The 20,274-nt window shown below is 31.9% G+C and overlaps 2 protein-coding genes across 2 annotated transcripts; one reads left to right on the top strand and one right to left on the bottom strand.

Moving 5' to 3' along the window:
• Window positions 1-3,383: 3,383 nt before the first annotated feature.
• LOC123698645 (40S ribosomal protein S23) lies at window positions 3,384-6,106 on the bottom strand. The gene is made up of 5 exons (XM_045645385.1): window positions 6,008-6,106; window positions 5,500-5,659; window positions 4,734-4,932; window positions 3,810-3,899; window positions 3,384-3,456 (listed from the first exon to the last, which is right to left on the bottom strand). The coding sequence occupies exons 1-4, from the start codon at window positions 6,009-6,011 to the stop codon at window positions 3,831-3,833; spliced, it is 432 nt and encodes a 143-aa protein (XP_045501341.1). The 5' UTR covers window positions 6,012-6,106; the 3' UTR covers window positions 3,384-3,456; window positions 3,810-3,830.
• Window positions 6,107-16,167: 10,061 nt separating this feature from the next.
• LOC123703364 (DNA-directed RNA polymerase II subunit RPB9) lies at window positions 16,168-19,108 on the top strand. The gene is made up of 2 exons (XM_045651288.1): window positions 16,168-16,184; window positions 18,566-19,108. The coding sequence occupies exon 2, from the start codon at window positions 18,669-18,671 to the stop codon at window positions 19,047-19,049; it is 381 nt and encodes a 126-aa protein (XP_045507244.1). The 5' UTR covers window positions 16,168-16,184; window positions 18,566-18,668; the 3' UTR covers window positions 19,050-19,108.
• The last annotated feature ends 1,166 nt before the right edge of the window (window positions 19,109-20,274 follow it).

Genomic DNA, 20,274 nt, shown 5'->3' with positions numbered 1-20,274 from the left:
TCTTTTCTGTCTATTTTTCTCTTTCTTCTGTCAATGGAGATAATAATTATACTTACTTGACTTGCAGTAGAGATGATAAGAGTTCTAGTAATTTTCAATATTTCTCAAGTATATAAGTTAATTTGTTAAATAGTACGCGACTGTATTTCAATAAAGTGTAATATAAGTGAATTTACGCGAAGATTTTGTATATAGTTATTGAAAATGAACACTTATTTATATTTGTAAAGCGCAAACCAGCTTGTAATATACCTAAATACGTGTGAGCATGAATATCGATGCTTTTATTTAGATAATTATTAAATTTATTAATTATTATATAATAATTGTGATTAATTTGTAATTATAATTTATAAATATTTGATTTTTAGAACCATTAAACCTTATTTTCTCTTTGAACACTTTTTTTTTCGGATACATAATTGTACAAATTGATATTTAATTTTATAACTGGTAATAAAAGTGGAATTTAAAATCAAATAATTTTATTCGGTACATTGGTCACAAAATCACTCGCTATGCGCAAATTAACATGCAGTTGATAAGCACAAATGAAAAAAAAAACAATTAAGTTTTTTTTTTCGAATAGCAAGTAAGACCGACTGTGGATTATCTTATAAATGCGAAAATGTAAATATATCGTGTAATATAATATTTTTAAGAATGCAATACTTGTATTAATAAAATATGATATGGAGGTTTTTTTACAACACCTCATTTTGCAAAGCTTATTCATTTGAGCTTGGATGTACTTATTCATGAATTTAAAAGATATGTGTTAATTTTTAGTAGTACCTGGTAGATTTTTTCGAAAATATAAGTTTCTACAGGAGTCTATGACTTTTTTTCAAAAAAAAATTTTTTTTTTTGCTTCTCTTGTTCATGAATAAGTATATAATAATTATTGATATAAAATAATTATAAGTATCAATTTTCGTTGTATATTGCGTTCGACCAAATGTATAGTGTACAATTTTAAGTTAATTATAAATATTTAATATAATTTTATTGAATTTTTTAAAGCAATATTTTTTTTTGTATCAAATAATAATATGTTGTAATCAAATTTTGAATTCTATGCAAGTGTTAAAATTAGACCTTCGTCATTGAAATTATTACTGTTAAAAGATAAACGTATATTAAGTTTCTAATAAATACGTTATTTTTACAATAAAATAAAAAATTTACCAGTTTTTTTTTTTGTTAAATTGTCAGTTTTCACTATGTGGTGGAACGTTCATAACATAAAGTGTAGAAATTAGTCTATTTAACAACTTGTGCTGGGCGGTCGAGGTTGAAAAGGATTTTTTTTATTATAATTAAAAGTTTAATAAAAAATCTAGGTTAAAAATAATATTCAACCGTTACGAGTCGCCTTCTAGTCGCATTTGCACGTGCAAAGTTTTACATGATTGTAATACATTTGTAATTTGTTTATTTTGTATATTTTATGTAATTATCGCTGTAATTATTATGTTTATGTGTATTGTAATAAATGCGAATATAATTTTATGACGTGTTTTATTTGACGAACCTTCACACTTAAATGAACTCTACAAACTACGAGACGATATTAGTTGAAATTTTTGAAAGAATTAGGGTGCTTTTCCACCAGATATGTGTTATGCATATACCTATGCCGTGTAAATATGTGACCGTTTCCACTGATGCTATGTAACAGTGTTAGTAAGTGCCATATCACACTAGCGGATTGCGAGCGGTTTCAAAGCGGAGCGGGTGCGCAACGAACACGCCGCGGATGCGCAGCGAACACGTTGCGGAAGCGCAACGATTTCGCTGCGAATAGAAGCGTCGACGACATTTTGTATACTCTCGCACAAAAGCCAGCCCTTTCGCCTTGCCTAACTTCCGTTCAATATTTCCATCGTTTCTGTAATCTGTAGCACTCAATTTTTTAACCGTACTGTCGAAATGCACTTACTTAACTAAAGATGTAATAACAACTGAAGTTGTTGAAAAAGAACTACTTGACTTTAGAATGTAACATACATTCCAAAAGTATGTAACTACTGATCAGTATAATCTCTCCCATAGCAACGTATGTTATAAAGAGATTTTGTGAACCTAATTATGAGCAAAGTGATGTGAGTTGCTGGTTGCTTGCTAAAATTTTCTATTCGCTGCTATTTATCTAATAATAAGATAGCCCTGTTAAGTTAAGGAGCTTTAAAATTTATTTCACTAGTGAACTTTCATAATGAGCAATTAAGTCATTTCGTCCAAGATTTAATAGATAAAACAATACACTAAACATTAACATATTATATAAATTTATAAAGAATAGATATAAAAATATAAAATAAGTGAGTTTGTTTGAAATGAATTGTTTCGTTCAGGATCGGTTTGAAATATTCTTCAACCAACAGAATGGGTATCCCGAACCGGGTCTAGAACCTGGTAGTCGTGCTAGTTACACTATTCATGTGGCTGAGGAATGTTTTTGATTCATTAGAAGTGCTTGTATTAGAGTAAATTTTGAAAATCTACAACAAAGAAAACCACAAGTTTCGTTCAGGTTTGCATAGTAGGTACCTATAGATTTGTTATATTATTACTTAATAGATTTTCAACTCAATTTCAATTCGCGTGGCTCAAACATTTGATTACTAGATTTCCGCCCGCGTTTGCAAAGGAAAACCCGCAAAGTTCCTATGTGTTAATCCAAGTTACCCTCTATATGTGTGCTAAATTTCATTGTAATCGGTTCAGTAGTTTTTACGTGAAAGAGTAACAAACATCCATACAAACTTTCGCCTTTATAATATATATTAGATAGCATAGAACTTAGTTTAATTTTACGTAGGTACTGCAAAGGCTATCAGACGACTGTATCTACCCTTTCTAGGCCCGCGACCGCGCATGCGTAGATTCAAACGAATTATCATCAAAATTCGTCCAGTAGTTTTTGTGAATAAGTTTGCCAACAGCAGAAAAATTTTGTGTCTTGCATGAATGTATGATCCATGGGTATTTTCTTATTTTATTCAATGTACAGATTTGAACTCGGTTTTTTTGTCACAGTTTACAGTTTTATTAAAGGAATGTATAGATGACAGAAATTTAGCCAGGAAACTTAAATTTGGTTGCAACAAATAACTCAAACATTTTACTTTATTCTGAGAAATCGTAGAGTATTTATTTCCGCCGATTCGCTGCGGCTAATGGCTGAATGAGTAAATTTGACTCTTCAAAGCAAGAGAAAAAGTTTTATTTTAGAAATATTTTTAACATAACACAGCCTTATTTGTGATCTTTTTCAATACGAAAATCATTTGAAGTTTTATCATTGGGTGAAGTCTTAGGGTGAAGTAAATCATGAGGAAGGTGTCAATGTTAAGGTTTTGTGAAAATAAAACACGAAATGGTCGTACACACAGCTTTATTGCGTACTTGAATTTATCATTTTAAAAAATTTACACTTAGAGCGACGCTGCACTGAAACAAGAGAAAAAATAATGTTATTGCAAAAAATTATAACAATCATAAAACTACTAATAGTCAAGAATATCAATCAGTAAATATATAACGTCATGGCATTCAGTAGTAGCAAATATAGATAACATCATTTTAAAATTTAATTCAGTATTTTTATATCAATTTTGGTTAATTCTGGAATTATTCATTTAATTCATACTTGTATCTTGCTCTTTTTGGGATTTTTAGAAGTTTTTAAAAAGGGCCAAAATGGTAACTATTTATTGGTAGAGACATGGCCAAACAAAAATGACAAACAATACAAGTAGCTTTCCACAGATCAACAACTTATTAAAATTATGAAATACACACACCTTATCACAATGTAAGATGACCTACGACCTAGGCCTTTCCTTCTTCTCTTTGTACAGAGCCAGCAATGACACATTGGCCACCTTCACCACCTGAAATCACAAATTATTTAACTCTGAAAACGTTTATTTAGATAAATAATTATACAAATACTTGATAAACTCAGTACATTGTGATGCATCATGGCATTCAGAGTAGCAAATACTCCAAAATCATTGGCTAATCATCATGCACCTGACTAAGATATCAATATTGTTTACAATAACACAAGTTGGAAGATAACAGTATTTTTAGGTATGATTGAGAATGTTTTCGCTGAGCATTTGTTAAAGACAGTTATATTTATATAGTTTTTATATTGATAATGAATTGGAACCGCATCAAAATCCGTTTTAAAGATTTAAGCTTACAAAGGGACATAGGGGACAGAGAAAGCGACTTTGTTTTGTACTATGTGGTGATGATGCAGTCTAGTTATATTTTGTGTAACGATTATAATTAACTAAAACTTTATCATCAAATTTGATATATAATTCTTGCTTATATGGATGTTCGGGTCAACCACACACAATTTTAATTTTGAGGAAAAGCAATTATATTTTCAACCAAGTTTATGAGGAAGAATATGAAATAAAGTATATTTAGATCACATTCTAATCCTTAAACATTTATTTATATAACTAGCTTTCTGCCTGCAGCACCCACGTTTAAAGAAAAACCCGCAAAGTTCCCATTCCCGTGGGATTTCCTGGATAAAACCTAGCCTATGTTGCTCAGTGAAGATGGTTTCTAATGGTGAAAGAATTTTTGAAATTGGTCCAGTAGTTTATGCGTAAAAACCATACATACATAATTACAAACCTTTCCTCATTATAATATTATTTATATAATATAATAAATAATAAAATCAAGTAAGCAATAATAACCTTGAATCGAACTCCGGGAATATCACCAACAGCGTGACCCTTACGACCGAAACCCGCTACTAATACTTCGTCGTTCTCCTCAATGTGGTTGAGACAACCGTCCCGGGGGACGAACGCTGTCACTTTCTTGCCGTTTTTGATCAGCTGCACCCTGACGCACTTGCGGATAGCAGAGTTGGGCTGTTTAGCTTCAACACCTCTGCAATATCAGTTTATCAGTTTATATAAATATAACTACAAATTTATATATAAATACGGGTACAAGTCTGGACAAAAACTTCATAAGTATAAAAGCTAATATATCTAGTAAATACAGAGCATGTTACTGTTATTTTACATTCACAATTTCAGATACATCAAAATAAAGTTTTGTGAAAAAGTAAGAAATAACTCATAACTTCACATTAATTGATAAGAACATGCATTATTATGATTTACACGCAGTACACACACACAACAGTTAGATCAATGAAAGTTTTTAACGGTAACAACAGTAAATAACACGCTCTAGCAAGTTCGTTGACCCACATGTGTCCAGTGTCACATACCGCACTCGCCGCTTCTCGTCTCGTTGCCAGAAGCCGCCACTCGCAGTATTATCCTGTGATTGTAGCTACAACACATTCACAGGAATAATACCACGCGCGGAGACATCCTCGCACCATTGATATGACGCACTCACTGTTTTACTTCCGACACTTTCTTGTAGCACTTGTAACACTCACTATTTACGTCTACAACACGCACTTCTATCACTGATACTTACACTTTCTCCAGGACGATGCCTTTAGCGTGAGAAGCACCTCCAAAGGGATTGGCCTTCCACCTTGTGCCCATGTGGGCTTTTTTGAACTCCTTGTCAGCCCATCGTTGCTCACGACGATGGTTCACGTGCTTACGCGCCGTGCGTATACCACGGGGTTTGCCTGAAATTCAAAATCACCGGTTCTAACCAATGTTTTCAAGCATCGTAAAAATCAACACTAATCACTTTTGGGACTGCGTTATGCATCGAAAATACTTAATTGTACCTCTAAATAATCGTAGAGTTTACGAGATTCAAATGGATTTAATAATGCACCACGAGAAAAACATGTCTGCGCCATGGCCGACACCTAGGCATGCAGATATTTTGGATTTACATCATTTTTTTAACTCAAAACTAATAGAACTATCACTTCTGCATCGCGAGAGTTCTTTTCACACTTGTTAACACAACTTAAAACAATAATAACATAGAAACTACAATAATTTGGCGCAAAACTACCGCTTACCCATTTGGATAGCGCGACACCAATCGGCTACGGATAGGAAAAGAAATAAGGTTCCGCCAACCACAACGATCTGAGAATCATGGCTACCAACAACAGAAAAAAAAACAACATGTTGCCACTTGCCACACATAAATACAGATAAAAGAATATATATTGTAATCTTATCTTATAATGTAATTGAAATCTTTGCATTTAAATTACAAAATTAAAGTATGTTATTATAAATAAGTGACTAAAATACAAAGTAACAGGTGTCAGGTAAACTTTAACTTAACAAGTCTAACTTACGCAAACTTTGTAGAAGTCTAAGGTAGAAGTAGAATACCATAGAAAGGATAGCAAGCTCAGAATAGCAAGTGTAAAGTACCAATTTAATAATTATAAAGATTGAAAATATATATAGATGTTATAACAAACAGAAACCACAAAACAGAAGAACACTGAGAACTGAAGTACCCAATTGATGTTTCAAATCTAAGGTTTCAAAATTCTTATTATTTGTAGTACATATTTCTGATTTCAAATAATTTTGTTTCAAAATTTAAATCATGTTATATCTATCATTGAAAATTACATTTGCACTATAGTGGAACACTAATCTAACCTTAGATCATTAAGAGGCCGGCGGACGACAATTTTTCCATACAAACGTAATACCAAAATAATTTTCAGTTTGAGCATATTTCCACTTTATTGTGCTGTTATTCGGAATAAGACAGTATTTATCTAGGTTCCCATATTATTTTTATTGCAAAATACTTAAATACAACGAATTGTAAACGATTTGTATTTCTCACATTTTTAAAGTATAAATGATATGTTTTCTACTCATCCATTCTGTAATAAAAACGGCAATATTCTTAATGTAATGTAATTCGAAACATGGTTTACATTGTTAAGTTACACAATATGCAAAAAAAATTGGAAAAGCATTGAGTTTTCATTCATCGTTTTTGGTATTACGGCACACGTTCAAATTAATCACAAATTTTCATCGGTCGTCGTGCTGTCGCATCAAGCACAATATACAGATACATACAGTAAACTTCATAGTATAGAAAAAAGTTTGTATGTGTTGGTAATATTTTCGATGTGTGAAAACCACGTCACCACTTTGTCAAGCACAAGCCTGTCAAACTATTTACAAAAAGGTGGAGGTTCTATGCTCGTATAATAATAATTTTAATTTATTTTTGCATATTTTGTGTTTTTTAGTTTAATTTAATTTATCGTTTTAAATATAATTAAGTAGGTATACCTAAATACAAGTATTGTTAATTCTGGTTTAAAATAATTACTTTAATAATTATTTTATTATATTATTTTTATTATATTTTTATTATATTATTTTAAAATAATTACTTTAATAATTATTTTAATTAAAATAATTTGCGCCTGTAATCACTACATATATTAGCAACATAATAAATTTTCTAGTGTATCAATTTTTTTTCTACGAATTTATTTAGGTAGCTCAGTCGGCCGCGAAAATCCCAATATTTTAAATATTTTTTTAAAAATCGTGTTTTTAAAATAAAACTCTGGGTGTTCTACTCGTGTAAAGAGAAGCTCCTTAGATATTTCCGATAAAAAAGGGTCAAAGGATGTCACTTTTTTGCGCCTAAAAGTAAAAACATATAGTGCATTGTGCGTGCGTATTTTTTGCCAATTGTATTGTAATATTTCTGACTAGCTTCCACCCGCGTCTCCGTCCGCGCGGATGTCGGTCTTCCCGTGGATGGTTTATTTCTCCATTTTGAGTTACTCTGACAATGACATCTTATAAAAAAAAGAATCCACTGCGGGTAACGCAACGTGTGTTCGCGGTTCTACAGAACAACGTCTATGGATAAAACTGAAAAATTAAGATTATTTTTTTCCACGTGTTATTCCAGGATAAAAAGTATCTAAAAGTATATATTGTATGCCCAGGATAATAAAGTATAATTATTATGCCAAGTTTCATCGAAATCGAACTGTTAGTTTTCACGTGATGTCAGCATACAGACAGACAGACAGACGGACAGACAAATTTTTTTAATCACATATTTGGGTTTGGTATCGATCCAGTAACACCCCCTGCTATTTACTTTTTCGATATTTTCAATGTACAGAATTGACCCTTCTACTGATTTTTTTATTATATATGTATAGAGTATAGATTATAATATTTGCGAAAAAAATGTACCCTGATTTTTACAGCTACATTTTTTTTCTACAAAGCCTAGATGTTGAGATATTATTGAAGACTAGATTTTCGCCCGCGGCTTCGCCCGCGTTTGCAAAGGAAAACCCGCATAGTTCCCGTTCCCGTGGGATTTTCGGGATAAAAATCCTATGTGTTAATCTAAGTTACCCTCTATATGTGTGCTAAATTTCATTGTAATCGGTTCAGTAGTTTTTACGTGAAAGAGTAACAAACATCCATACATCCATACAAACTTTCGCATTTATAATATTACTAGTAGGATATAAGTGTTGTAGAGAAATTTCCTTAAAACGCATTGCTATTCTGCACATACACTTACGATTGCCCAAAGTTTGCTGCAAAAATAAAGTAAATAAGAAACATTATATTCCTAAACAAAAAGAAATGCGTTTGTCAATATGAATGAATGGTACACTCACACAACTACACACTATTCACACAAATTCACGCGCGGCTTCGGCGGGAATTGTGCAACAGAGACAACAATATTCGAGCGTATTTTGCCTTCACTTCGAATTGCAGTTGGCAGCGGCCTCCGCCGGACTCTTAATTAGTAATGGATGGAGTACGCTGGCAAATGTTCTAAGGCCCCGTTTCCACCTGCAAGTAAACTCGCGGAAGTCTTGCATGAGTTACTTGCAATGTCGTTTACATATCCTGCAATTTATTGCTGCAATAAATGTCATGCAAGAAGCTCGCGCATCATACTATCGCAACTTATCGCGGAGGTGTTTACACACCAGATCTTGCGAGTGACGGGATAGGAATTACTGTTACAATTTTTCTATTCTATTTTGTGAAATAAATCGTATACTATAATTTATAATGTGTACTATTTAATGTAAAATGATCTAATGAACTAATGTAAATAATATATTGTTTAAATAATAACTTAGTTAAATTATAAAATTAGATAAGCATAATATAAATATATTGTATGCCAATTTGTTGGTGAATTGTGCGGACATGAAATTTATTATAAAAACTTTGTAACCACAACTCAACAAATAAATTTTCATTTCACTTCATTTTCAAAAAATAATCACATTATTCCATCTTATGATCTCATATAATCCTATTGACTTTATAGTTTCTTCATTCTTCACAAGAGCATTCACGACTCATTAATTTCAAATAAACAAAAATCAAAAGCCATGTGGGCGATACTTGCAGCTTGCTGCGAGATATACGGAACTAGACCGATAAGCTGCGAGAACTGTCGCGAGTAGACGCAGTCATGTTTACACATGCTGTCACAACTTCTCGCAAGAAGCGCTTGACAAACTGTCGCGACAGAACTTGCAACATAGTTTACACATGCAAGCTGCTGTCAGACAGACTGTCGGACAGTTCTTGCAGAAGTTTACTTGCAGGTGGAAACGGGGCCTAACTAAACTTTCTGCTGATTTTGGTGCGGGGAGGGTAAGGGCACTTACTACTTAATGATTGTACGCACTAATCATAAAAGCGGTTGCATATTAAAATGGGAAAGCGGCTAGCCGCCTGGTTAGCCGCCTCCGCGGTTAACCGCTAGTGCGTAAGGGCACTAACTCACACTATGAAATACAATCACACATTCCCAAAAATTATTTGTGTCATGAAAGTCGTAAAAATTTACGACCTTATAAGCGACGAGTTTTTAAATTCAAATCTATCACGTTCATAAAGATTAAATTTGTGTTTCATTCCAAGATAGTCTCGTGGGGAGTGCAGCTCAATATCGTGTTCTAAATTCAACTTTATCACTTAGTTTATAAAGATTAAATTTGTATATTTTCTTTCCATGATAGTCTCGTGGGGTCGCATCAATGATCGAGTAAACGTGACTCGATTATTTTTCTTGATCATATCGCTAAACGATACCTACATCGACGATTATCAGAAATTGCATTTAAATAGATATTTACTTAAAAAAAAATAAAAAAATACTTACAAATGAAAGGTTATTCCATCTTTTTAAATATTTGATGTGTTTGACTCAGTTCGACTTGTTTCTGCAAGACTTGACAGCACAAATCGGCATTTTTAGCGGAGCACTCGCAGACGTCCTTTCGATGTTTTACGAATACACAAAGCGTCTGTAATCGATTACGCAAGTTGATTTTTCGATTCGAATAATCTTATACCTCGGCAAAAGGGGAAGCGCCTGTAAGTGTTATCCATTACTTAATGATCTAAGAATCTTTTATTTACTACTTTGAATTATTTGTAATATGTATAGTAGGTAGATTATCTGTGGTAGGTTTTGTATGTAAAAAAAGAATTGTCAGCTGTCAAAATCTCGAAATTTCGGTGTTAGAAATTGACATTGAAAAAGCGCGGGAAACTTCGAACGAGGCGGGAGCGTGTTTTAAATTTTAATTTTAAATTAAACTTAATTTTATGATCAGAGGAGTAATTTGTTGTAAATATTATAGTATTTAGTGTAAATAGTTATATTTTTATATTATATTGGTAAGTTTTATTGTTAATATTATTTTTAATAGGTACCTATGTAAATTGTATATTTCAATTGAGTCTCCTTCATAGAAATCTATGAAGGATCCTCCTGATCCTTTGAATGAGGGATCAGGTCTGGGACCTGGTCCCTCCGTCGCTAGCTATGTAACAATATGTAGCAATGATGATAATTTCGATAAAGATCTACTTGATTGGGAACAAGAAAGTAATAGAAAAAGGAAGCGTGGTAAAAATATAAATACTATTAATAGCCTAGAGAATTTAGATAGTGGTCGCCAGAGTGTTAATTCTAATAGCAACTCTATATCAGCTAAGGAAAATGTTTCAATTGATTTACAGTCTAATTCTTTAATTAGAAATATATATACTGAACATGACTCTTATCCATTTGTTGTTCATGTACAAAGATGTGAATCATCACCTGGTGATGGTTCTACGTTGCATCCAATTACATTTGGCAATTTTTTGAAAAAAAATAGTTTTAAAAATATTGTAGCAGGCAGTGTCAAAAGAATAGGCAGGAATAGATGCGTTGTTGCTTTTTCAACTGCTCATGATGCTAACACATTTATTAATAATAAAGCCTTAGAAACATTCAATCTAAGAGCAAAAATACCATCCTTCCATGTTTCTCGGATAGGCTTAGTAAGAGGCATTCCATCAGAATGGTCTCCGGAAGAAATTAAAGAAAATATAGTTGTTCCTAATGGATGTGGCTCTATAATAAAAGTACGCAGAATTAATTATAAAGTTATTATTGATGGTACAGTTACATGGAAGCCTTCACAATCTGTAATATTAACTTTTGATGGGCAAACACTCCCGTCAAGAATATTTATTTGTTATAATTCTTTACCTGTAGAGCTATATATATTTCCAACCATTCAGTGTTATAATTGCTGTAGGTATGGTCACACAAAATCAATTTGTAGATCCAAGCCCCGTTGCTATAAATGCGGGCAAGATCATAGTGGTGAAACTTGCAATGTTGAAGAGGATGGTGCATCATGTATAATGTGTTCTGGTTTACATTTTGCAAATAATAAAAACTGTCCTGAATATAATCGTCAGAAACTAATTAAACTTACTATGGCTCAGAAGAACTTGTCATATGGAGAGGCACTTAAATTACACCCACAGGTAAAAAAACCTTATGCCGAAGTGCTTAACAATTCAACATTGCAAGTCTCACCTAAGCATAGTTTACAAAATTCAAATATAAATACATCTCATAAAAAGACTGTTTTTAAAAAACAACGTTCGCCACCAAAAAGTAGCCAAGGCTATGATAGAGCTGCTCATGAAGCTTTAATTAAAGAATGTCAAATGCCTACACCTGACAATGGGTGTGCCTACAAGATATCTCCATCTAATGATACTCAAAATGGTGCTATAATGGAAATTTTACTCGCTTTAATCAATTTATTACAACAAAGTAAGACATTAAGACCGTCCAACGTTGCTTTACTTAATAAAATTATTAATAACACAATAAAAAACAATGGCTTCGAACATAATACATTGGAATTGCAGGAGCATTCTTCCTAAAAAATCTGAATTAATTCATATCATTAATAAATATACTCCATTAGTAATCTCACTAAACGAGACTTGGTTAAAATCATATTTAAATTTTCGTATTCCCGGTTACATTTGTTTGAGGGATGATAGAACTGACGGATACGGCGGTGTTGCAATTTTAGTTAAAAATACTCTTACTTTCAAAAAATTACAACTTTTCCAACATACCGATAAAAGTTTCAATATTGTCGGAATAAGACTTAATAATACGATTTCCATTGTTTCCATTTATATTCCTCAGTTTTCGAATTTAATTAAGCATGATATACAACATATTTTTTCCACACTTGAAGAACCCTATATTATCTTAGGTGATTTTAATTGCCATCACCAATCTTGGGGATGTAGTATATCGAATTCAAATGGAGTACAATTACTAGAGCTGATCGACAATAACAATTTATGTGTAATAAATTCAGGGGAGCCGACACGACGCACTCATGTGAATGAGAACTTGAGTGCAGTAGATCTAACAATTTGTACATCGGATGTAGCTTCATGTTCATCTTGGAGTCCCTTACCGTATACGTTTGGTAGTGACCATTTTCCTATTTTAATTACTTTGCCGTTCAAAAATAATCGAAATTATAAACAAAGTTCACGTTTCAAATATAGACTGCAAAATGTAGATTGGGACAAATATAAAAATACAATTGAAAATGAAGTAAGGAAACTTCCTGATGTAAATATCACTAATGGAATAAAATGCTCGGAAGCGTTGGCAAAAACGATTTTGCAAGTTGCTGAGGAGTTATTCCCCGTTAAATCGACCTCAAACACGCTCATGTCTTCTCCACCTTGGTGGGATAAGGATTGTACAGAAGCGATAAAGAAACGAAAACTGGAAGAAAAGAGATATGCTGAGAATATGTCCACGGAGAATTACAATAATCTGATTGCTACAATAAAGACAACACGATCACTACTCAAGAGAAAAAAACAAGAAGGGTGGAAATCTTTTTGCACATCCATTTCACCGAATACTTGTCCCTCTCAAGTGTGGAAAAATTTAAAACGCTTCAGGTCAGCATTTGCTGAGCAACCATATAGATTTCCAGAGTCATTGGCTCATGATTTTATGCAAAATATAGCTCCCAATACAGTTCCAGAGAATAATATATTACCCGTGACTTCTGTTTCATTTGATCACAACTACTTTCGCATTGATTCCTTTTTTTCTCTATATGAGTTGAAAGGAGTACTGTCAAATGTAAAGGATTCCACCCCCGGCCTGGATGGTATACCTTATTCTTTCTTAAAAAACCTCGGAGATACTGCATTACAATACTATCTTGACATAATAAATAATATAATGATTTCCGGAAATATTCCATCCGAGTGGAAGACACAAGAAATTATACCTATACTCAAACCAAATAAACCAGCTGACGAGCTCTCATCCTATAGACCGGTAGCTTTGTCATGCGTTTTATTAAAGGTAGCAGAACATTTGGTGAAAAATCGTTTAGAGTGGCACATCGAGCATCACGATTACCTATCAAACAGTCAGTTTGGTTTTAGAAAAGCAAAAAGTACAATAGACAGCATAGGCATTCTCACAACAGACATACGTTTAGCCTTCTCGAACAACAAGTACTTAGTAGCTACTTTTCTTGATATTTCATCTGCCTATGATAATGTAATTATATCTATCCTCAATCAAAAACTTTTTAAATTAAATGTTCCTTGTATACTAATCAATTTCATAATAAACTCATTAGTGGACAGAACTATATGTTTAAATTTAAATGAATCAGAAAACATTTCACGTAAGATTCACAAAGGACTTCCACAAGGTTCTGTACTTAGTCCTCTGCTGTATAACATTTATACTTATGATTTGGAAAAGTCACTGAATGATACTGTAAAAATTCTGCAATATGCCGATGATATTGTTATGTATAGTGTAAATAATAGCTTAGAAGAAGCATGCAATTGTTTAAATAACAATCTAAACAAACTTAGTATGTGGCTTAAAGATAATGGTCTTGACTTGTCAGTAGAAAAAAGCTCTGTTGTAGTTTTTTCTCGAAAGAGGTCTTTGCCTCAAGTAGATGTAAGCTATAATGGTAGTATTTTTCCCATTAAAAATGAAGCAAAATTTTTAGGAATAACATTAGATAGTAAATTAACAGGAATACCTCACATTGATTTTGTATCGGCTAAATGTGAGCGTATTTTAAATATAATAAGGTGCTTATCTGGCGTGTGGTGGGGGGCACACCCTTTTTGTCTCAAACTAATTTACAATGCTCTAATAAGAAGCAGTCTAGATTACGGAATGTTTTTGTTGGAAGGTGGTAACGTTAGTGCCTTTAGAAAACTTGATAAGATTCAAGCGAAGGCCATTCGAATAGTTGTTGGAGCTATGAAATCTAGTCCCAATAACGCACTTCAAGTTGAGTGTTGTGACGCTCCGCTTCATCTAAGACGACAGTTTTTATCCGATAGATTTCTTTTCCGAGCGCTGCAATTTTCCAACCATCCCTTATTTCATAAATTGAAGGACTTGAATGAATATATATTAACATCTACGTATTGGCACTCTAAAAAAGTTCCATGTCTGATCGAAAGTTTCCGTAGAGTCACATCCATTACAACACGTATACATCGATCTCCACGCTTATCATTGTTTAGTCACAGTTATGATAATTTGTTAACATATCCAGACATTAAGTACGATATAGGAATCATCAAGAATGATCCTCTAGCCAATCTTAATTTTAATACAAAAGTAAATAAGGAATGGAAAGATTGGAACCTCATTTTTACTGATGCATCTAAGACGTCTTTGTCTGGGTGCACTGGAATAGGCATATACCATACACAATACAAAATTATTCAAAAAATAAAATTACCACCTCAAGCATCAGTATTTACTGGTGAATGTTTGGGCATTTTGAAAGCAATTGAATATATATTATTAGCGAAGTTAGCACGAACTGTTATTTTTACTGATTCTAAAAGTTCTTTACAAAGTCTTGAAAAATATCCATTTCATAATAAGCCATTTTACCCTTTCATTTTTGAAATTAGAAACAAATTAACACTTTGTAAAAATAAAAATTTAACAATAGTTTTTGCATGGATACCCAGTCACACCGGTATAAAAGGCAATGAAAAGGCAGACGCCTTAGCAAAAGATGCCATAGATAGTGGTGATATGTTTCCATATATCAATTATTGCCACGATCTTGGTAACCTTCCTAAAGTTTACCTCCATGATACCTGGACTAAACTTTGGGAAAGTAGTGGAATGCAAAAGGGAAAACGTTTCTATTCTCTTCAACCACGGATTCCAATGAAGCCTTGGTTTAATAAAACCAAAGGAAGTAAATTAGCTACAAGTATAATCATTCGTATGCGACTTGGACATGTTTGTACTCCTCAACATCTTACTAAAATTGGCGTATTAGATAATGAAATGTGTGAGTGTACTCTAGATGTGGGCAACCTGAATCACATATTTTTTGCTTGCCCACTGTACGACCATTCCTCTTTGTATTTATCTCTTGAATCACTTGGTGTACCCTTTCCTATTTCTATTAATTGTCTCTTGCTCAATCCTGCCAAATATTTTGAAGCCATTGCCAAATTTATCACTCGAAATAATATAAAGTTGTAAATATTTTTCATTTTTTTTATCTTTTTATTTCAGTAAGAATGCAGTATGTTTATTTTTAAAATAGAATTGTTTAGTTTTTGATTTAATTATAATTTTTATTTAATAGATTAGTGTTATCTAGATTAGTATTTTAGATTGTATATTGCTACTTCTCTGATTGTGCGCGTGCGTGAATTTTCTGTAATAATTGTAAAAATTTATGTTTCCCTACCTTTTAAAACTTGACACTGGCAAATAGTTTAGTCTTGTTGCCATGATAAACGGAAAAAAAAAAGAAATTGACATTTGACAATTTACAATAACACAACAGCAAAGAGTATAATGTATAATAGGGCATAGAGAGCCCTCTTGAAGCATATGAAGGCCAACCTATTTGACTTTGACTGGCGACAATGAGCCCTCTGGATTTTGGGGTTAGAACTAATTCCATATACCTACATACATAATATATACGTTAATATACATAGGTAGTAGGTATATTTTTTTTATCACTATTGTCTGGCTAACGAAAGATGAGACTGGGAAAAGGCGGCAAATTCAAAAAATCAACATATGGCAACTTAGGTTATAGTTGGAAATATAGTTTTAATACTTTTATTTATTATTTTCTCTTACGAGCAAAAAAAAAACAACAAACTCTTCATCTTTATAATATTGTTTTAAGGTGGTTTTAAGTAATATAGTACAGTTAAGAAATACAGATAGACAAAAAAGAACACCGAATGAAAGCAAGAAAAAACACAATAAAAATACAATTAAAGTTTGTTTAGTCAATATAATCATTTTAAATCTAAAAATTCAACCGCGAGTGAATAGTAAGAATCACTATCATTATCTCTGACTCTTATTATGAACTCTTCCATTTCTGCAGTTATTCCATGACGTTTTTTATACTATCTTCAACACGAATAAGTAACATGGTCCGGTCATAGAAGAAATCTCGATTTTGAGTCTTTAAACATTTTGAACGAAACAGATCATTCAATTTTTTTTTATTGTTGCTTGAATAGTTTATAACTGGACTATTGGTATCATCCATGTTACCTGCAAAATAATAAATATTTCAGAATGAATAGTATCAAAATATCAAAGTCACACTTAACAATGCATTGAGATATTTCACGTAAACACTCTTGTTTTTCCTTGAAAACTACATCTCTTTCAACTTGTTTCTTTTCAAATTTACTAATCATAGTAAAAAGAACCTTTTTTAAGTCGCTTTTCAATGTTTTCGTCTCGTTTTCAATTAGAAATCACTAAAATCGCGGAAATAATTTTCACTTTGACATATCAACAACTCAGGTTTTATTGACAATTACGTAATTATAAGTGTTGCCATATAAATTTTCGAAATAAAAAGCCAGTCTCATCTTTCGTTAGCCAAACTTTACTCTTCTATAAATAACGACGCAATTTAATTTGAATAATCATTTCAGGCAAAAATAATATGTGCCTGGAATAAATGCTCACATATTATATTTGCGTCGTTATTGAAATAGGAGAGCGATATTGTTTCAGAGAATACCTACAACTGATTTATTATCATTTATTTTCAACATTTTAGAAATAAGACTAAGATCTAAATGATTACAAAATGGATGGTTTTTAAAGATTTAGGTGATTTAAAAAAAAACTTTTCAGTTGTAATAATTACAAGATAATTAGCTTATATAATTAGTATTTATATTAGTTTCATTATATGAATATAAATACGGAGTCTTTAAAAATGAGATATTTGGAAGTGCTAAATAGGTATAATTCAGTCAAATTTCTTAAAACAAATTGAAGTACTTACTAAGGATAATGAAGAAAACGACAATAAAAGAAATTAGTTCTTTATTTTTTAAATGCTTTCACATATTGTAATATTACATATTTTTAAGTACTTATCTAAAACAAAACTGTCCGTGCACATAATTTTCAGTAAAACGTTTTGAAAACCTGAACGTAGGGCTCGATTCAACGCACTTTCACCACACTTTCACGAGAACTATAAACTTCACACGATTATCAACAAAATGAACTAAATAAGTAATTTTAACGTAAATAAACTTCACCGTTCACGTATAGTCGCCGCCATTTTATGACAGAATTATCAAATACAAATTACAAAAAAAAAGTTAGTCAATGTTACCAATTAATAAATCATATTTAACACTTTTCATGTAAATTAAATAAGACGTTTTCAGTATTTTATTTAGTTAGACGCACTATTTTTTTATGTAAAATATTTTCCTGAATAATTATAGTTCTAGATAAGATAGGTACTGAATTAAAAATCTGAGATTATTGTTCTAATTCATTTAAACTTTGAATAAAGAAAGGTTTTCATTTGCCTTATTTTACTGCATTGATTTCATATAGGACAACACTGAGAAGCTTTCAGAAGATGTTGCAAGTTTATTAATTTGATACCATATGAAGCGATTGAAATCGCAAAATTATTTATTGGAATTTGAAAAAAAGTAAGACATGCATTCGATCTATTAAAATAAAACAATGTTTAAAGAATAATTTCCATTTATTTAAATATCTTTATTCACTTTGCAAAAACTTCGGAAAGTGCGATGCCATCTTTTGGGGATTTAATATAAACTTATTTAAATAAGTTTTTACTCGCCAAAGTATAGATCGCGTGGCTTTCTTTAATAAATGTCAGTTTGTTCTAAGTGTCCCCCCCCTGCACAACAGTCAGCAAAAATACATCATATTTTTAAAAGCAGTATCCAAAACTTGAAGAATATACATTATTACTTCAATTTTGTAAAGTACCTACTATTGGCGATATGACACTAAATCTTGGAAGAAAAGACGGTGGCCCGGGATACGTTGGTATTCAGTTCTGTCAAGAATGCAATAACATGCTTTACCCGCGCGAAGATAAAAACAACAAAGTTTTGTTATACGCTTGTAGAAATTGCGATTACAAGCAACTTGCAGATTCCAACTGTGTGTACGTAAACAAAATTATGCACGAAGTTGATGAATTGACTCATATAAATCCTGATGTCGTTAGTGACCCAACTCTACCCCGTACGAAGGATCATACGTGTCCAAAATGCAATCACAGAGAAGCTGTATTCTTCCAGGGTCAAACTAGACGAGCTGAAGAAGAGATGAGGCTCTATTATGTATGTACAAGTTGCAAACATAGATGGACTGAGTGAATATTATTTAAGGTTATATTGTTAGGGAATTTAAAGTATAATAAAGTGTAAGTACAATACATATTTGGATTTTTATTTAACCTTCATGATATCTCTTGTACCATTTTTTATTTCTTAATCGCTAGGAATGATTTATACAAATAAGTATATTGTAATATCAATTTAAAACATTGATTACTTTGAATGTCTTTATACCTACTCTGTTAAACCAGATCTATTGTTCTTACAAGCTTCAAAAGGCCGATACCCTACTTTTCCCTATAGAAAGTCATTTGAAGAAACAGATGTATAATGCCTTATGCATCTACACCACACCCCATATGGGGACAGTTGTATTATTTAATATTTTACATTCAAAGGTTTCATATTAAAATAAAACACAATATTAAAGTATTTTTTTATTAACTGAAAATATTGCCAAGCCACATTTATAACAATTAACAATTCACAGCCTTTAATTGTACAACTAATTTAATTAAAGATTGCCAAATATAAAAACCATGTTTAACTTAGGCACTAAAGCAAAATAACAGTAAAAAAAAATATTCAAAACATAATGATGTCTTTGAAATCTCAATTAATCTTTTTTTTTTATGCTGCGATAGGGGAGCGCTTGGCCACAATCTCGCCTGATGGTAAGCTGAGATGTGGCCTAAGATGGAGCGTGCTTCCCTAGAATGTACTCTCCTCTTTATCATTATTAATAAAAGTAAAAGTGTGAAAGGAGTATATTAAAACATAAAAAGTTTTAAATTAATAGCAATATAACTTATAACTATATAAAAAGCTCAATATTATGCTATACATAACCGTTATAAAAGCGTTCAATTAACTTATTTTATAAAAATTAAAAAGCTATTTATTCTATTTATTTGGACTTTAATTTTAATAACAATTAGTAGTAATTCTCTCATAGACCAGGCTTTATTTCTATTACAAGCTAAATCTATATCTAGGCAACAAATATTAGCCTATATTAAAAAGACTAATTACTCAAGGTATCATCAGGTAAGACCACAGCTATCAAGGCAAATTCATTTTAATCCTTCTTTACATAGATAATGCAATAACAGTTAAATGGATTACTTGGCAATTGGTGATACACAACTTTTCATAATATTTAATCTTCTTCAGGAAGTTATTATGTATTTGTAAATCAGCATCTACAAAATGAAAGATGTATGAAAATATACCTTGCTGTAACTGAGGTCTTACAATAGCTGAT

The sequence above is a fragment of the Colias croceus genome, chromosome 2, assembly GCF_905220415.1.
Source record: "Colias croceus chromosome 2, ilColCroc2.1".
In the NCBI taxonomy this organism is placed as follows: Eukaryota; Metazoa; Arthropoda; class Insecta; order Lepidoptera; family Pieridae; genus Colias; species Colias croceus.
This window is presented reverse-complemented; position numbering and strand designations above follow the sequence as displayed.